Source organism: Dromiciops gliroides, chromosome 6 (genome assembly GCF_019393635.1).
Source record: "Dromiciops gliroides isolate mDroGli1 chromosome 6, mDroGli1.pri, whole genome shotgun sequence".
Lineage (NCBI taxonomy): Eukaryota > Metazoa > Chordata > Mammalia > Microbiotheria > Microbiotheriidae > Dromiciops > Dromiciops gliroides.
Window position 1 is genome coordinate 109,179,112 of NC_057866.1, and position 19,231 is coordinate 109,198,342.

Here is a 19,231-nt window from a genome sequence, read left to right on the forward strand (position 1 = left end):
GTCACCTCCAGCACAGACCCCCTCGGGCTTCTCACCGTTTATAATCGTCAGTGCCTTTTCTGCTTCCTCATGTAGCCCCAGGGAATTGTAAGCTTAGAGCTCCAGGGTGGTGGCTTCACCATCATGAATATAGGGAACAGAATGTTGGTTGTAGTCATTTTAACAGGTCTTTCCATCCTTTGTGTGTTGTTCTTCCAGTTTCATCCTTAAAAGCTCTCATGAAAATTTAGCTTAATAGGGTCTCTCTCATCAACTTCTCTGTTTTGTTTTGTTTTGTTTTTTGCTATACTACCCAGTGTTTTTTAAGATATTCATGACCGATCCTCTGCAAGATTTTCTTCTTAGTTTTAATGTTTTGCTTTTCCATTCGATTTGTTTCTGAATATGCCCGTTACCCCTTTCCCTGCCCAGAAATCTTCCCTTGTAACAAATATTAAAAAGAAAGCAATACAGAAAAGTCAGCCAACACAGAGACTTCTGGCCTGAGAATTTATAAACAAATTTAGATCCTAAGGGTCGTTAGATCCTAACTACCCTGTCTCTCTACTTGGTATAGAAATGAAGTGTTTACTGGCTAAGGTGATTTTCTAGGCTTTTTTGATCTCTTTGTTATGGTGACTACTCTGTATTGTTTAAACTTCTTTAGAAAACAGTGATATTTGGTGTCAATTTTTTTAAATCTATTTCCCATTGTGGAGGCTAAAAATGGAGTGAAGCATGCTTCTGGCTATATTTCCTCATCTTTTTTTTTCTCCTTGATTTTGATCTGTGTTGTATGATGATCACAATGTAAATGTAGATTTGGAAATGAGTCTCATATTGTAATCAACTGTTTCCTATCTGTCAAGATAAAACCAACTTTTTTATATTATTTTATATTATTTTATATATATTTATATATATATATTTATATATTTATATTTATATATATTATATATATTATATATATTATATATATTTATTTATATATATTTATATATATTATTTATATATATTTATAAATATATATAAATATATATAAATATATATTTATATTTATATTTATATTATTCAGCAACTCCTGTCTCTTCTTAAATAAAATAATTTTTTTATTATTTTTTTTGCGGGGCAATGAGGGTTAAATGACTTGCCCAGGGTCACACAGCTAGTGTCAAGTGTCTGATGCTGGATTTGAACTCAGGTCCTCCTGGATTCAGGGCCAGTGCTTTATCCACCACACCACCTGGCTGCCCTTAAATAAAATATTAATGATAGAAAGGTTTAAGGTGTCAGTGTATTCTGAAAGCCTCTGGCCCCCCCTTTTTTTTTTTTTTACTCCTAAGCCAACTTTTTCCACATTTTCAGTGTCCTTACACCCACACCTCTGCACTGAAGCCACTACCTTTTGAAATGTATGTGACTTGAGTCTGAAGGGTCTTATTAGGATGTCACCAGGATCTCTCTTGCTCCTCATCCTCTACAATAGATGTTTGTCTTTTTACATATCAGATATTCTGCCACTTAAAATGGCAAAGAGTCTCATGAAGTATAATTTGTCTTTGTTTTTGTATAAAATCACTTTTATCTGCCCATCCATGGGGAGCCTGTGATCCATCCTTTGGTTGAGATACCCCTTTATTTTTGTCTCCTGGTTTCAGCTGAAGAGAGAATGTCATTGTGGGTATGACTCAGTTCCTGAAGGGTCATGTCAACTCATTATGCCATTGCACAAGAATTTCATGTTAAGTTAATATTTATAAACAACTTGATTTCTTCCAACATAATATAAGCTCTTTGAGGGCAGGGACTGTCTTTGCTTTCGGCTTTCTATCCTTTGCACCTAGCACACTGCTTGACCCATAGAAGATACTTATCAACAAATGCTTGTCCCTCCATCACCACTGCAGAAGCAGAGATGGGAAGCCCAACTCTGAGGGCCATACTGCCTTATAAGGTGAAAATACCAGAAGAGCCAGAGAGTACACAACTATAGAGTTAAATATTACTCTGTGCAAACCATCTTAGCAAATGACCATCTCTATCAATATCTCAGACAATAAGAAAAGGCCAACAGTTGCATTCAGTACATATAAACATCAAAGAATACAATATAGTTAAAGAAATTATCCCAATAAAGACGAAATCATTCCCTAATGGATGGCAGAAGTAGGGCATAAAACAAAAATCATAGGATTTAGAAGGGACTGGATAGACACTCTCATCCAAAATGCTCACTTTATGGAGGAAGAAGCTAAGGCCCCAAGAGGGAAAGTGACTTTTGCCCAAATTCAAAGAAGCAGCTGAGTAGTAAAGTCAGTACAAAAGACTTGAACGAGATGAGGCCTTTTTGGATAAAAGGACCTACTACAAGGAGGTTTTTTTTTGGAGGAAAAATTCTACTCTGTATGCAACAGAGGATGATATTGACTCTATCCATCCTTTCCTTACCTATGATGTCATTGGTGCCATCCCTCCCTCAACATCAGCATACAGGAACTTTAAGCCATGTGTACATGACAAGTGTCATAGGGTCTCTATGTGGGCTATACTCACTGAATCTTCTTATTTACATAATAGGTTTTTTCATAAGAAATTTTGCATCAGCTCATGCATCCTAATTGTTCTTTCCTCTGGTCCAGTAGCATTGTGCAGCTTAGGTCACTGTTGATTTGCCAACTCCTTCAGGAACTTTTTTATTATTTATTATTTAAATTTTTTTTTTTTTGGCGAGGCAGTTGGGGTTAAGTGACTTGCCCAGGGTCACACAACTAGTAAGTGTCAAGGGTTTGAGGTCGGATTTGAACTCAGATCCTCCTGAATCCAGGGCCAGTACTCTATCCACTGCGCCACCTAGCTGCCAGGAAATTTTATACAATAGTATTCTCTGAACTTAGAGATGCTATGGCAATCCTGAACAAGGTCACTAAAGTTTTTGTGATATTTAGTCCATTCAGCCCAATGTTCTAGAAACTATAAAGCCTGAAGAGAATGCAATATACAAAAGTTGGACTCTATTATGCTTTCCTAAGATGAGGTCTTTACAGTTTATTTGAAGTATCCTGTATTCCTAAAACACCTGATAGACTAATAACCACATGTTCACCTAAAATCATATTCTAAAACCAAATATAAATGACAGAGCATTTGTTAATTCAGTGGGATACATAATTTGAAATACATCACACTGGATACTGCTGATTGAACAGAGGACCCTATTCAGTGATGACAGTCCAGTGGTGTCCATCAGTGCAATCAGTTCATGGCTACTCAGCCAGCAGTCCACCCTGCCAAGATAACTAATGACTCTAGGAGGTCTGGCTGCCTCTAACAACTGGCTGCCTCCCTTCTGTCTGGAGCAGAGTGAATCTTATTGTTTTGGAGGGAATATATGTGTGAGTGTTTGCATAATACAAGGAAAGAACATTGGTCTTGGGGTCATCTCTACCTATATAGTACCTGACAGGGTTATTACAAGGAAAGTCCTCTGTAAACTGGAATGTGCATTATAAATGGGAGTTATTATGGACACTTGGGGTATGATGGGGAGGAAGCTACCCGAACAATATTTAACAGTTAACATCATTTTCCCAGCCAAATCCCACCCTGTTTCTTCCCCTCTAAGGTCCTTTTCCTCAATAACTGTCCTGAAGCTGCTTCTTTTCCAGGGTTACTCATATACTTGTGATTTGTATAGATGATCCAAGGAATTGGAGCAAAGAGAATAAATCAGACTGAAAATGTGGCACAGTGGATAGAGCATCAGGCCTGGAGTCAAGAAGGCTCAGTTCAAATCTGGTTTCAGACACTTACTAGCTGCATGACTCTGGGCAAGTCACTTCACTCTTTTTGCCTCAGTTTCCTCATCTATCAAATGAACTAGAAGATAAAATGGCAAACCACTCCACTATTTCTGCCAAGAAAACCCCAAATGGGGTCACAGAGTTTCAGACATGACCAAAATGACTGAACACCACAAGAGAAGAAGGCAAGAAAAATGGTCAGAGCCCAAACTGAGATTCTAAGGCAGGGAAGCTGGGGGGGATGGTAGAGGGAATATTGCTCTTCATTGTCTGATGAGAAACCTTTGGCCAACGTCTGCTCCCACTTTAACATTAACAGCCACATAAAAGTGCACTTGTGTGTCCCCACAACCTCAAGTCACCACACTTGTGTGCCTGGCACTTAGAGAAGCCCTTGACAAACTACAAAGCTATTCATCTTCATCTTCAGAACTACGTGAAATATTCTAAGGCATGTTCTGAAGTTCTGCCAAGGTCTGGGAAGTCTGCAACTTGTCCTAAGGTTTCAACAAACACAATAAAAGAGATCTCATGTACCAATGTCATTGCCAAGTTGTTCCCCTTTGTCATGGTCACTCCCAGCCTAGAAGCAGCATTTATAGAACACAGACAAACCCTTCTTCCATCCATTTCCTGCTTTTTAAAAGTCCAGGCTAAAGTAAAATGTTCTGAAATGAATGAAGTCTTCCCTGACTGGGTATGGACTCACCTCGTCTTACATACTCCTTGACCCATTATTTCTATTTTAAGGATAACTAATTGATTCATAACCCTGGGCTACCTACCTGGATCTGGCTTATTAAGAGAAGGAGTTCAAGAGACAGAAAAAAGCAAGGAGCTAAGTGACTGTAAGAAGACTACAGAGACTCAGTTTCCAGGTCAAAGGCAAATTATACAGGAAAGGCTCCAATGTTTTTTTCACAGCAATGTCAATCTTTCATAAACCATCTATGTCCACCTGGATAACCAAAAGGGGAGATTTTTGACCATTTCCCTAGGACACACTGATACGTGCAACACATCATCCTCCCTTTAAAGTGAAGGAAGGGTCCAATGTGGGGAAATTGGTATTTAATTCTGTTATGTGATTATATTAATTTTTATAAGCTTCTTAACTATTCTTCCCCAAGTTTTCTGATAAAAAATGCTCCTACCTGAGGATCACTGGTAGCCACCAAAAACGCATTTGTCCTCCCAGGGTGATCATAGTCATGCATAGCGGCTGCCACATAAAGAGCCATCAGCTCCAAGGCAGGGATGTTCAGTGCCACACAGCCATAGTTTGGATCCGTCATTGGGCAACTCTTGGAGGAAGTGTATGAAATGCGGATAGGAGAGAATCCACTACTATATTCTAGGGAGAAAAATAAACAGCAGAAGCGGCTGCCATTATTTTCAGTATAAAGTATCTAAATAAAATGAAGGCTTGGCATTGGGGGACATTCAGAGAAATAAGGTCCAATCCCTGCCTTCACACAGACCTTAAGGTCTAGTAGAGACAGTATAACACAGAAAGAAATAAGTCTACCAAAATGCAGAATATGTAAAAAGGACCACACCAAATGACCTATAAACTCTCAGCATGAAATGTTAATTTGACCTGGGGAAAGGGACTCCATTTTAAGGATAACAGACTGATTCATAAGCAGCTCATAAGCTTGGCCTACATGCTGGAACATGGCCTTTAAAAGAGAATGAGGGGGCAGCTAGGTAGCGCAGTGGATAAAGCACCGGACCTGGATTCAGGAGGACCTGAGTTCAAATCTGGCCTCAGACACTTGACACTTACTAGCTGTGTGACCCTGGGCAAGTCACTTAACCTTCATTGCCCCACCTAAAAGAAAAAAAAAGAGAATGAGAGGGAGAGAGAGGGAGAGAGGGAGAGCAAGGAGTAGAGTAATAGTGAGAGGAAGGCCACAGAGACTCAGACCAGCTCCCTAGAGTAGAAGCTGGCATATCGCACGGTCCAAACAACAACACAGCCCCAGGAAAAGAGTAACCATGTGGGTCTATGGAAGCTGGAAGCCCAAGGGAGTGTCAGAATAATGGTGGTGTTCCTAGACTAACTAGAAGCCAGAGCTGATGAGCAACAACAACAAGAAAGCCACAACATGGAGGAACAAACCCCAGTCTTGTCCTTCATCAGTCCTGTGATTTAGAAGGCAGTTAGAAGGCACTCCCAAGTGACATTCCACCCTATTTCTTCAGTCCTTTTGGGATGCCAAGGTCCTATGACTAATAAGATAGAGAACTAGACATTTTCTCCAATCCTCCCAAACTCTCAAAACTCCTCAAAATAAGAATTCTGTGTAAGAGGTAATTATTTGTGTTTCCACAGGCCAATACACCAAGTCTAATGAAGCAACATCTTGATAAATTAATACCATAGAAGGCTAATCTCTAATCCTTGACTCAGCATCTCCTCTTCTACCAACCCCCACAAATAGGCAAAGCATTACAACCTGTTCCCTGGGATCCACTCAGTAATGACTTTACTGCTGCAGTAGTTTTTGCCACAATTCGCCAACCCTCAATCCACCCACTGTGACAAGGAGAAGTAAAATATAATTCTACTTCCCACCACCTCTCCCAATTAATCCTTGCAGGATTTGGAGGTACTAGAAAAGTGAAAGTGTGCTCTGCCTTGGGCTTCAAGCATCCTGCTTGGGGGTGGGGTGGGGGGAGACGAGGGTAGGTCTAATGGAAAGGATACTGGTATTCAACTAAAGCCAATTGTGTCCCTTCAGATATCATGTGGGACAGGAAATAAGGACAGGAAAAGTGAATTCTCTAATATGGAAAGAGACTCTGACAGCTCTGAGACCCAGTCCCAAAAGGGGAAGGTGCCAGAAAGTGAATGATAGTGGAATACAGAAGAAAAAAAGAAATTACCAAAGATCTCAGGAAAAAGAAAACAGTTAATTGCCCTGAGTGCAAGCATATAAACCAACAAGGAAATTATTAATAACAAAAAGAAAAATGATCACCAGATCATCTAAACAAGTCCAAATATCTCTGAATAAATACTATATATAAAACAAAAGAAATTGATTGAAGCAGAGGACCCTGTAGATTCCCTAGTTAGCATGTAACCACAGCAATATGTTCTGAATGGTTCAAAAAAGAATCATGAGGGAAGAATTTATGCCCTGTATAACAGAAATAATTGGCAAAATATAAAAACATTAATCCATGGTGGTGAATCTCCACAGAAGCAAAAGAAAGAACAGTTGTTTGGGAACACAAATATACAGAATGAAAGGACAATCTGGAAGAAGAGAAACAAAAGCACAAATTTAGAAAGAACACATATCTCTATAAGAGCAAAACAGACTAATCTTGAGGACATACAGGATGTATAGAGAAAACTTAGGATCAAAGATCTTCCAAAACAACACAAGTCAAAAAACCTGAATACCACAATACGAAGAACACTGCCAGAAAACTTCCCAGAACTTCTAAATACAAAAAATAGAGTCAATAAAAAGAATCCACAGACTGCTTCCAGAAAAACAAAATCCTGAAGATACACAGTGGCTTATTTTAAATAATTCCATTGACAAAAAATAAATTCTGCAAGCAACCAAGAGAAAAGCTTTCAAATATTAAAAAAGAAGAAAAAGAAATCTGAATTATTTTACACCAAAATCCCCAGAAGGGAATGGAATGTGTCCAGAAGGTCAGAGCAGCTCAAGATACAATCTGAAATTTCATTCATGTTAAATATGAGCCTAATCATTAATGAAAGAGATGGACACTCAATTTTTAAAAATGCACTTGAGGCATTCCTAGCAACAGCAAAAAAAACCCAAAAAACAACAACAACCTCTAAGGTGAGCAGATTATTTGCTTTGCAAACACCCCAGCTTATAGAAACACAAGAAAAATAAACGAACATAGTTACAAAAGAAAGTCAAAGAAATTAAATAAATCATCCCTGGCCCTGGAGGAGGGAGGGGCAGAAAAAAAAAAAAGAAAGTCACTTTTGGACTGAAAAATAAAAGCAAAGTGACCATTAAGAGATTTCTAACTGAACACTAGGAGATAAAAGATGAAAGTGGAACCTAAACAGAAGTGAAGAACAGGCATAAAAAATGGACTAAATCAATTTTTTGTGAGACTTTTCTGCATAATGGGAGGGCCCATAAAAGGGAGCTTAAAAAAGGAAGATTGAAGGAAATGTGTAATGTACCCAAATCAAGTCAATGGTAAACAATGAAGGGAAGATAACTCTTGTCATCTCTCAGGCAGAAGAGAGGCTATAGGAAAACAGGTGAAAGGGCAAAGGGAGGGATTAAAACAGGGGGAAACAGAGGAAGAAATCTTAATTCTATGGTAGAAGGGGAGCCCACAGAAGCACACTGCCATGTGGAAAGAGATCTATGCTGTAATGGGAGATGGGGGCCTTACAATGGACATAATCTGAATAAATGTGTGGTTGGGAGAGTTATGAATAGGCCTGGCTGTTATGGATATAAGCATAGAATTATGCAAGCATAGACCTCAAGGAAATTAAAGACAGGAACAAAGGTCTAGTGTGTACCAAAATATTCCTAGCAATATTCTTTGTGGTAGCAAAGAACCAGAAACATAAGCTTCAATCTCTACCAGAGACCAGTGTAGTTCTCCACATAGTTAAAAAAAACTATTCTGTGGCTGAAGTTTCTCTAAAAGAATAGGAACATAGTTCCCCATGGTAGAAATTTCCTGTGTCCTTGACTTTGCAGTCCACTTCTACTCTTTGCTTTCCCCATGATCATTTTCATTCCAATCTGCCATGAAATATCCTCTCTGAGGCTGTCATTCCACCTTTCTGGGTAGCTGTCTTAAATATTCTGGTAGGTTATTTGTTTAATATCTTTCTCAAGGACTTGGATTAAGGTTTAGATAGAATGCAAATGCATTTACAGATGAAAGCAGCTGAGAGCTAACACATCAGGTGACATAATTGGAATCCCCAAAGAACTCAAGGGGCCAAATCTAGTAAGATGAAATGCATCACGGATAAATGTAAGGTATTGCACTTGGAATTTTTAAAAAGCACAACTGCACAAGAACAGAGTAAAAAAGTCAAAGATAGATAACAAATGATGTGAAAAAGACCCCTCATAATTTTAATGGTTCACAAACTCAACATGGCAACCAAAGAAACTTTTAGTTTGTCTTAATATAGTTTGTATAGGATGGGAATAACTACAATCATTCTGCTTTCTTCCCTAATCCAACCACAATTCACAGGGCCAAATTTTAGGAAGAATGATGATAAACTAGAACTCATTCAATCGACCAATAAAGCTTTATTAAACACCTACTAAGTGTCAGGCACTGTGCTAAGCACTGGAGATACAGAAAGAGACACAGAACAGTCCTTACCCTCAAGAACCTTACGTTTCAACAGAGGAGACAACATGTGAACAAATGCATACAAACAAGGAATGATGTTGTTGTTGTTCAGTTGTGTCGGTCGTGTCCAACTCTCTGTGACCCCATTTGGGGTTTTCTTGGAAGGGATGCTGGAGTGGTTTGCCATTCCCTTCTCTGGAATAAATGGGAACTGCTGAGCAAAGGGAAGGCACTAGAATTCAGAGGGACTAGGAAAGGCTTCCTGTAGAAGGGGGGATTTTAGTTGAAACTGAAAGCCAGTATGAGGAGATATAGAGGGAGAGCATTCCAGACAAGGGGGACAGCCAAAGAAAATGCCTGGAGCCAAAAGAGGGAGCGTCTTGCTCACGGAAAAGTCAGGAGGCCGGTGCCGCTGGATGGCGCTATGTGGCAGAAAGTCAGGTGTGAGAAGATTAGAAAGGTAGGAAGCAGCCAGATTATGAAGGGTTTTGAATTCCAAACAGGGGATTTTGTGTTTGATCCACATTAGTGACTGAATGGAGGATAGACTGGAGTAGGGAGAGACAGACCCCTCAGCAGGCTTTTGTACGACCCTGGGCATGAGATGAGGAGGAGCTGCTTTAGAATGGAGGTAGCATCAGAAGAGAGAAAGGAGAGTGTTTGAGAGATGTGACAAAGATGAAACCACCAGACTGGGCGGGAGGAGAGGGCGGAGCGACAGTGAAGAGCTGAGAATGACTCCTTGGGTGTCGGTCTGAGGGACTGGGAGGATGGTGGTACCCTCTAGAGTGACAGAAAACCTAAGAGGGAGGGAGGGTTTAGGGGAAAACAGGATGAGTTCGATTTTGAATGTGCTAAGTGTAAGGTGTCTGCAGGACAGCTAGTTTGGGACATCTGGAAGGCAGCTGGAAATACAAGACTGAAGGTCAGCAGAGAGGTTGGGGCGAGACAGGTCGATTTGAAAATCATCAGCTTAGAGATGGTCACTGAATCCATCAGAGTGAAGAGATCAACAAGTGAATTCGGACAGAGGGAGAAGAGGGAGAAGAGGGCGCAGAGGGCGCAGGTGCAACCAAGAGTCTGGCTGAGATTTATGTGAGACGTTAACTGGACACAGCTGGTATCACCCCTGCCAGTTTTGCAAACAGACCAAGAGCTTGCAGAAGTCAGAACTTTGGGAGTGCAACAAGGAACCAGACCTTTGATGCTGGAAAAGAAAGTGAATTGGCTTTAGCAGCTGGTAGGAAGGATCATAAACTGGTTACTGGCCATGAGATCAATGCAACAAGTACATATTTGAGACAGGCCTGGATACCCATTACTGCAGAAGGGAATGGAATAGCATTCTACCTGAGGGCTGAGCCGACCTATACGGTAGGGTCCTATGAATGGTAAAGAAAGGATTAGATAAGGAAATGATGTCAGACATTTATTGCTAGGTTATAAATCTCCTGGTACAAATTTTTTTATGTTCTGTAAACTTCTACACTTGGTACTTACTTTTTATTTTACCTTCTTCCCGTGGGAGCTAGTGAACTTTTCTGAAATACTAAACCTTGGTCTCAAGTGACTTGGGGAAAAGAATTTATCTGTCCCAAGATGTAGAACCCTAGGAATCAGGTAAAGATAGAGGAAACAATAGAGAGAAAGGGGCCACCATTCCAGCAACAGCAATGTGGTATGGACCTTTCAGAAAGTCAATGAATCTGCAACTGCATCATGAGTGCTTTCCTCATTCGTGCCTGGGGCGTTTTCTGGCATAGGCATGAACCAATCATGCCAAAACACAGAGCTCAATACTAGTTCCTAACCTATTCCTCTGAATCCCCAAACCCAAAACCGCTGTAATGTGTAATAATACCCATTTAATTTCAACTTTTCCATATGGATTAAAATAATTGGCTAACCTTACTAAGCAAAAATTAATTAAAGCACAACTTACTGAATTGTCCAGAAGGCACAAGAGAGTGTGTTTTCTGGACCATCTAACTTATTCTCAAGATTATCCTTAAAGAAATGTTTGCTGAAGGCAGTACCTGTGCGAATCACCTTCACAAGATCCTGGCGGATCTGTTTAAATCCAGGAATCGGCCGAGTTGTCAGGTACCAAACTGCATGCAGGACATCTGTGGCATGGACACGATTGTGATCTGTAAGTCATCAAAACATTAGAGAAATAAATTCATCCATTACACATGAATGAAGGGTTGTGGAAAAGGGGACATGGGAGAAATGATCATTGATCCAGACCTGGAAGGGACTTCCCAGTTCCAACCCCCCATTTTAGAAATTCAGAAGCTGAGGCCCATTGAGATTAAATAATTAGCCCAGGGACTCAGGTCTTCTGACTCTGGAACCATTATTTGTTTTTTATAATAAAAATCAGAACAGAAAAAATTCCAAGTAATCCTGAGTTCTGATTCACCAAAGAGTCTCATCATTCTGTTAAAACCTAAAAAGATTTCTAAGAAGAAAAGTGAACTATTGTCTCATTTAATGTAATTTTTTATCATCTTCTTTTTCACTTGTAGTTTTGGGGTGTTTTTTTTGTTTTTTCACTTGTAGCTTTGGGGTTTTTTTTTTTGTTTTTTCACTTGTAGTTTACATGTCCAACCATATGTTGAAAAATGTTGTTTCCCAAAGATGACTCTGACCACTTGCTTTTCAGTAACATTAAGGCAAAATTTAAAACTGACAAGCATTTTTCTCATAGGATGTTGTTTTTATTCTGAATTTAAACACCAGATACAATGGACATTTCTATATATCTCCTAGAACAGAGGGTTGTACATGGAACTGCAGGTCTCTGTTATACACAGTCTGCTTTTCAAGAACATAATAAAATCAAACTGCAGTTTTCAAAACTGATCTATAAACAAGCATTTTTTTTTTACAAGCTCTCAGGTAAAATGCCATGGAATTCACCAACCAACCAGACTAGATCCCTCTCTCTCTCCCAGTCTGGAAATAAAAGGGCTGCTCAGGGACCCGATCCCACTAACTGGCCAAGGAACTGGGGTCTGCTCCATTTCTGCCCTTCCTTGGGTTCTCACATGGCCCCCACAGCCATGAGCTCACCAAATCAATGCCACACTTAGTGCCAACACCTAATTAGCTCAGCTCAGAGCGGCTCAGAACTCCTTAGCTCAAAGAATTTCTGAGCTTCAGCCTCCCTAGGAACAGGGAGGAGAGTCTACCCAGCCCAAACAAGTATTTTTAAAGGAGTGTTTTCTTCCTCTATATTGCTGTCTGGAGGACAAAAGAAGCAAAAAGATAACACCATTAGTGGTAAGTCACAAAATCCCAAGAAGCAGATGTTTTGAAATAATTTTTTAAAAGAGAACCAACCTGTTGCCCACACCAGCAGTTTATTCTCAGATTCAACAGTATCATAGTTATTACTACAATATTAAAATGCTAACATCCCCATGTCCTCTCCTGGAAATAACTTTGAGGATAAATTCCTGATCTCTACTTAGGACCTACTGGATCACTGATCCAGACCTGGAAGGAACTTCTCAGTTCCAACCCCTCATTTTAGAAATTCAGAAGCTGAGGTCCAGTGAGGTTAAATAACTAGCCCAGGGATTCACAAACAGTGAGCATCAGAGATCTGAACTCAGGTCTTCTGAATCTGGAATCATTATTTGCCTTATTTTAAAAAAATTAAAATCAGAACAGAAAAAATTCCAAGTAATCCTGAGTTCTGATTCATCAAATAAAATACTCATTGGAAAAGCTAAGTTGAGAAATCACCCAGACAGCATCCTTGCAGGTCCATTATTTGTTCAATAAGAAGCGGGTCTCAAATCACTCTCTCTTCAGTTATCATGAACTTATAAACTCTAGATAATCACAGTTTTCCAGGGCATAACTTGGTTCCTTCCCATGTGTTTGTGTTGCTAGATGTTTTCTGCTTCACAATTTACAAAGCTCTTTCCTCAAAACAACCCTGGGAAATCAGTAATGAAAATATTCTCTCCAATTATAGATCAGGATCCTGGGGCTAAGAAACTGAAAATGCTAATCCTCAGTCACATAATTAGGCCACAAAACCTGCCCTGGAAATCAGGTCTTCTGATTCCTGGATGATTATTAAGTGCTCTGACCACTCTGCTACACTATAAGCAGCCCACTTGTTTCTCCCAGCATGGGCCTTCTTCATGTCCCCCCAAGCACTTATTCACATTTTTAAAAGGGTCTCTACTCTTCTAAAGTGGTAAAGGAATGATGTTATGAATTTATATTAAATAGGGTATACAAATTACCCAGACCATCTCCTGGAGCATGGTTGTTATTGTTTTCTCTCCCTCTCAAAAGCAGAAAAACAAATGACTTGCCTTAGTAAAAATTGTATCCTTAAAAAGCTAGAGGAACCTAGAAGGGGAAATTCCGTTCCAGATCTGATTCTGGCTAACATGGAGGAAGCAATTGCTGGAGGGAGGGGGGGGGGGGGACTTAAGGGACACTTGTAGAGAAGTAATAGAGGGTAGGAGGTCTGAGAATAGCACAGCACACGTCCTAGATTCAGGGAAAGCAAAATTCCAAGGATTTGAAGACAAGAGAGGCAGCATCCCATGGACAAGAGTACTTCAGCTGAGGAGGGAAGAGTGATATTCAAGAGCAAACCCCTTTAGACATAAAGGGAAACAATTTCAACCAGGAAGAACACTGGGATTTACTTGTCTGAAGGGATCACTATGAATACACAAGGAATTCACCAACAACCAGCCAAGCAACTGGAATCCAGGCCAAGCAACAGGAGATGAATGGAAGGGAGAGCCTGGCCCAGGCCTGGAGAACAAGTCAGTGGTGCTGGCGTTCACGGAGAGCCAAGGCACGTGCATCATTTTTTTAACTTCAGCGAGAGACTAAGGATCAGAAAGGGGGCCTTTGCTGGGGGTGAGTGGGATGGTGGAAAGTGACCACCAGGAAGAGACAGCTAGTGCTGCCTACATCTGCTTTGACTTCAGTTCACTCTGAAAATGACTAAAAGGGAAATGAGCCCAATAAGAGAAGAAACACCAAGATAAGAGAAGAGATTTTGAAGCAAAATCCCCAGACCTAGATACACTTCATCCTTGGATCCTGAAAGAACTTGAGGAATTGCTTGCTGAGACACTGACTGCTGACCATGAAGCCAAGTAGAGGCTCAGCACAACCAGGGGCAGGGCTGCAGGCTGGTCTGCAGGCTCAGGCCCTTCCCTGCCTTCTGCCAACAGCTCATGGGGCAGCAGCTGGAGAAGCTGATTCCTCATGCTGCTGTTTCCAGAGCTACCAAACTGGAGCACCTATTCTTTAGTGCACAAGACATGATCCTCTTACTATGGGTCTCTCACGGTAATGAACATGGGTAGCGGGCTACCTCTTACATGACCATATTTCTGGGAAGATGGTGCCTTCTGACTCTTCCAAAATGGATACCAGCCTCGGTGGTGAATCTGTGCACCTTCGTTAGTTCTGCCAGAAAGTCTGCCCAGCTCCAGTGCCTATGGGAGATGGATTCAAGTGTCTGAGCAGCCTTGGTAAAAATTGTATCCTTCAAAAGCTAGAGGAACCTAGAAGGGGAAATTCTGTTCCAGATATGAGTAAGAATAGCGTGGTGAACACACAGTATCTCATGGCTCTAGTCCATTTCCTGATCATGCAGCCTCTAAATATGTAGGGAACAACTACATTATTTTGCTACAGGAAAACAAGGGCAAAGGCTGAGTGAGAGAGCCTCCCTGTTAACATTTGAGAGAAATGTCAAACTGCAGGAAAAGAAAATAAACTGATTTCCTCCAGCACAACTGAAGCCAAGGCACTGGGATTTTAAAAATCATTCCATTGTGTGATTCTGGAAGTGTGGAAACTCTAGCTCTTTAAACACATTTTTCTACTTTTCAACTTGAAACCCTAACTAAGAGGTATGTTCTGTTCCCATTTTCTCTGAGAGACAAAGGAGGCTGAGCAGAGCAGGCTCTCAAAGGGAAACCAGGGCACTATAGCCTAGAGATTTCGTTGTTTGTGGGAGCTAAAAGGGACCTCATGCATTACCTAGACCAGACCCATCATTCTCCAGAGAAAAGTACCAGAGCTAGTTAATGACAGAGCCAGGATCTGTCTCCTAACTCCCTGCCCAGCGATCTTTCCATAACACTATGATTCCCTGAAGTCCCACATACAAATTACTGGCCATTATTGTCCTAATTCAAAGTGTAATTAAATAAGTATTACCCCAGTGGCTTCATAAGACGATTCCCCTAGGAGCCAGAGATCTCACACACCTGAAAAGTCACACTGTGCTTCAATCATTTCCCAACGGATGATGAGGTTACCTGGAATCTGCCCTTGAGACAGGGGAATCTACCATGCTCCCTGGCTTCATATAAGACTTCCATGATGTGAAGGAACTCTGACATAATTATCTACAATGGACTTTAAAACCAATGCAGCTGGGCCAGACCAGCTTTTGTCTTTTGAAAATAAATATATGCACTACAGGCTCTTAAGATTTAAATCTGGGAGGGACTTTAGAGTTCATCTAGTCCAACCCTCTTATTTTAAAAAGAAGGCAACTGAGGCTTAGAAAGGGGAAGTAGCACAACCAGAGCACCCTGGAGTACTCAGAGATAGAAGGGAACTTAGTGTGAAGTTTGCCACTCCTCATCTTACAGAGGACAGAGCTCCAAAAAGTGCCTGGCTGGAGGCTACATAAATAACAGGGCCCGGAGTCAAGGCTTCTACTCTAACTATTGCCGCTGGGTTGGGTTTTCTGTTTGTTTGCCTTTGGCAGAACAGCCAGAGATTTTCCCTCCTAATATAAGCATAAGTCTAACGTGCCATTCCTTCTTATTGAGCCCCATGACAAAATAACACAAAGTGAAGGGAACTTGTTTCTGTTACTTTTCTTTTATACTTATATTGCTGCTCAGTCCTGCTCAGATTTGAAAGTGAACTTGATTTTTAAAAAAAGTTTACGTTTCATCTGCCATTGCTGGAGGCAGGCCTGGTGAGGGCAAGCTGTTAGTTCAGGTTTGATTTGGGGATGAAGAGGGGCACTGGCAGATCACTGAACAGTTACAAAAGGAGTTTGCTTAGCCCTCCCATAGCAGGACAGGCAGCAAGGAAGGACACAGCCACCTTTTCTCTATATGGAAATCAGGCTGCTTAGCAAAGCACAGTGTGTTCATTTACCTAGTCTTTAGATGTCCACCAAGGCAGAGGGTCCCCAACTCCCAATGTGGGTGGAACTTATTTTACCCCTAGGTGATCTAGCTGCATCAGATCCTGGATTGGCTTTGTCACTTTTTAGGAAAAATTAATCCCTGTTGGGGAAAAGAGGAGGGCAAGGAGAAACAAGCTTAGTAGACAGCAGTCTTGTCACACATAAAATAAACATTCATATTTTAAACACTGGCATAGGGTGGCCTACGGTGGGGAAAGACCTTGGAAAACAGGAGAGCACAAGATTTAACTAGGATAAATGTCCAACTTTTTTTTTAAAAGGGAAAAAATAAAGCCTAAAAACTCTAGGTCAGTGATGTCGACTTGATCATTAAACTGGAAGTTGTTAAACACCTGGAGGGAAGTGGCCATTACAGAGAGCCAGCATGGCTGAATCAAGAACACAAGCAAGATGAACCTCATTTCCCTTCTTGCCCTTAGAAATAAGCTTGTAGATGAAGGAAATGCTGTATATAATTTACCCAGATTTTCACCAAGGTTTGGATAGTGTGTAACAAGGAACTGGTGCTTGGGACATGCTCTGTCTGTTCTGCCTGCTGCCCATGGAGTCAGAGGGGAGACCTGGGGATCTACTCAAGCATCATGTGTCCTACCGTGATCCAAGACAGTTGGGGGTGCTTATTACATGGTGACAAAAAGCTTCCTAAGTAGCAACTGAGCCAGAACTGCACATGAATGACAAAGGCACCCACTGACAAACCTTCCCTTTCTCCCCGAGGGCCAGTTTTCAGCCTGGAGAAAGAGATGCTGTTGGCTTCTGGGAGAGGGAGCCCTTTTCCACAGCTGGTGACCAAGAGCCTCAAACACATGGCACCTTTGTTTCTTCTGCCTCTGTCCTGTTTATTTTTCCCTGATCCTAGGTGAATGAGTTCCCCAGAGAGGAGGACCTTGTGGTCTTCAAAAAGTCCACCAGAGGTCTGCACTGGAGGTCACAGATTTGCTACAGCTACAGCAGTCAAGCCCAGTGAGCATTACCTGCCTGACTTAGCCCAACAGTGCACTGACCCAGCAACTGAGACACCACAGCATGCAAGCAAGGAAATAACTCCTCCCCTGGCCAGAGCCAGAGTTGGACTTGATGGGAAGAATACTTGGTAGCTATCACTTTTTTTTTTTTTGCGGGGCAATGGGGGTTAAGTGACTTGCCCAGGGTCACACAGCTAGTAAGTGTCAAGTGTCTGAGGCCAGATTTGAACTCAGGTATTCCTGAATCCAGGGCTGGTGCTTTATCCACTGGGCCACCTAGCTGCCCCCAGCTATCACTTTAAATGAGCCAACTACCCCCAGGGAGGGATGCTTCTGCACTTCTGTCCTTACCATAAGTTCTCAGCAAAGATCTTAACAGATATAATTTGGTTATTCGTGATATCAAGGAGACATCAACTGCTCAACATTCTCTTGGGGCTTTAATCATTGGCTAGATGGTGTTCGGGAGATGTTTAACTGTGTGAATGAAATGGGGAGACACACTGGATAAGAGCTCAATAGTGAGTTACTAGAGAACAATTCCACAGTCCTGTGGATCTCAAGAGGGGTGGGAGCATTAGCTGAGTGCTGAGGGTGCGATCTTCCGGTGCCAGTATGGGTTGGAAGTAAGTTCAGGGCCCAACTTTGTTTCTATCTGTTTGTCTGTCTGGTCTGTCTATCTCTCTCCCTATACATAAATCTATATAGATGGTATTCCAGGTAGTTTTACGTTTTAATTAACTTCAGATGTATAAATGCTACAAATTTACACCAAAAAATCATCTGAAATTTTAGTTCTTAAAATTTCTTTTACACTTTGTTTTCTGAATTTTGAATAATAACCTTTTACTTTAATTTTAACAAGATAGGACACCCTGACATGCATCATGTTTTCAATAGGGTTTGGAGGTCACTTTCTTAGACCAGTGGACTGGCAGAGGAGGCCAGGGGGGGGGTCACATCAAGACTGTTGTATATGCATGCAGACCTCTTTCTTTAAATGATCTTCAGGCTAGGGTCACAGATGCAATCCTCCTAGTCACCAAGCAGCAGCGGATCAAAGTTTTTATAAAGTCTGAAAATCAACCAGTGATATATAACACAAGTTTAATAAGTTTAATGAAGTTTAATAAGAAACGTAGCAATGTTTCCAAACATTTAAATAATTAACCTGGGATACTGGGTTTGGTTTTTTTTTTTGATGAGTGTAGCATTTATACTTCTGAAGTTATTAAAGTTTAAACCTGCACTAAGACTTTTGGGACACTATGTATATGTATATAATATGTACATATTTGGGACACTATTTATATATTTGTGTGTGTATACTATGTACATATGTATATGCTACCAAAGTATCTCATGGCTTACACATTTAATACATGGATTCATACCTGGTTGGATGAGTGGAGTCAAAAAATAACTGTTAAGAGTTCGATATCACCCTGCCAGAAGGTCTCTAGTGGAGCACCCCAAGGGTCTGTAATTTGCCTTGTGCTGTATAACATTTTTATCCATGACTTTGGTAAAAGCATGGATGGCATGCTTATCAAATCTACAAATGGAATCAAGTTGGGCTAGCTAACACAGTGGGTGCCAGAGTCAAGATTCAAGAGGACCTTGACTACCAACTGTATTACACTGAAACTAAAGAGATGAAATTCAATAGGTATAAAGGTAGAAGTCTTACACTTAGGTACCAAAAAAAAAAATCAACTTTCCAAACACAAGATGGAGGAGGAGGAGGTCTGGCTAAATAGCAATTGTTCTGAAAAATATCTAGGGAGTGTTAGCAGCCTGCAAGCTGGCCGAGTCTACAGCAAGACAGAACAATCACAGCACTCATGGCATTCAGGACATATCAGAAGAGGCACAGCTCCCAGGAAGGGGGAAGAGACAGTCCTCTCACTGCA

General features: G+C 41.0%; 1 protein-coding gene across 2 annotated transcripts in view; it reads right to left on the reverse strand.

Annotated features, from left to right (window-relative positions):
* Positions 1-19,231, reverse strand: part of PDE3B (phosphodiesterase 3B) — a 169,224-nt gene that overhangs the window by 21,050 nt on the left and 128,943 nt on the right. For both annotated transcript variants that reach the window (XR_006353554.1, XM_043970564.1), the window contains exons 11-12: positions 11,159-11,272; positions 4,934-5,133 (exon numbers count right to left, since the gene is read on the reverse strand). Coding sequence is in view for 1 of the 2 variants with exons in the window: in XM_043970564.1 (XP_043826499.1) it covers positions 4,934-5,133; positions 11,159-11,272 (314 nt within the window). In the remaining variant the exon portion in view is untranslated. The remainder of the gene's footprint in view (positions 1-4,933; positions 5,134-11,158; positions 11,273-19,231) is intronic.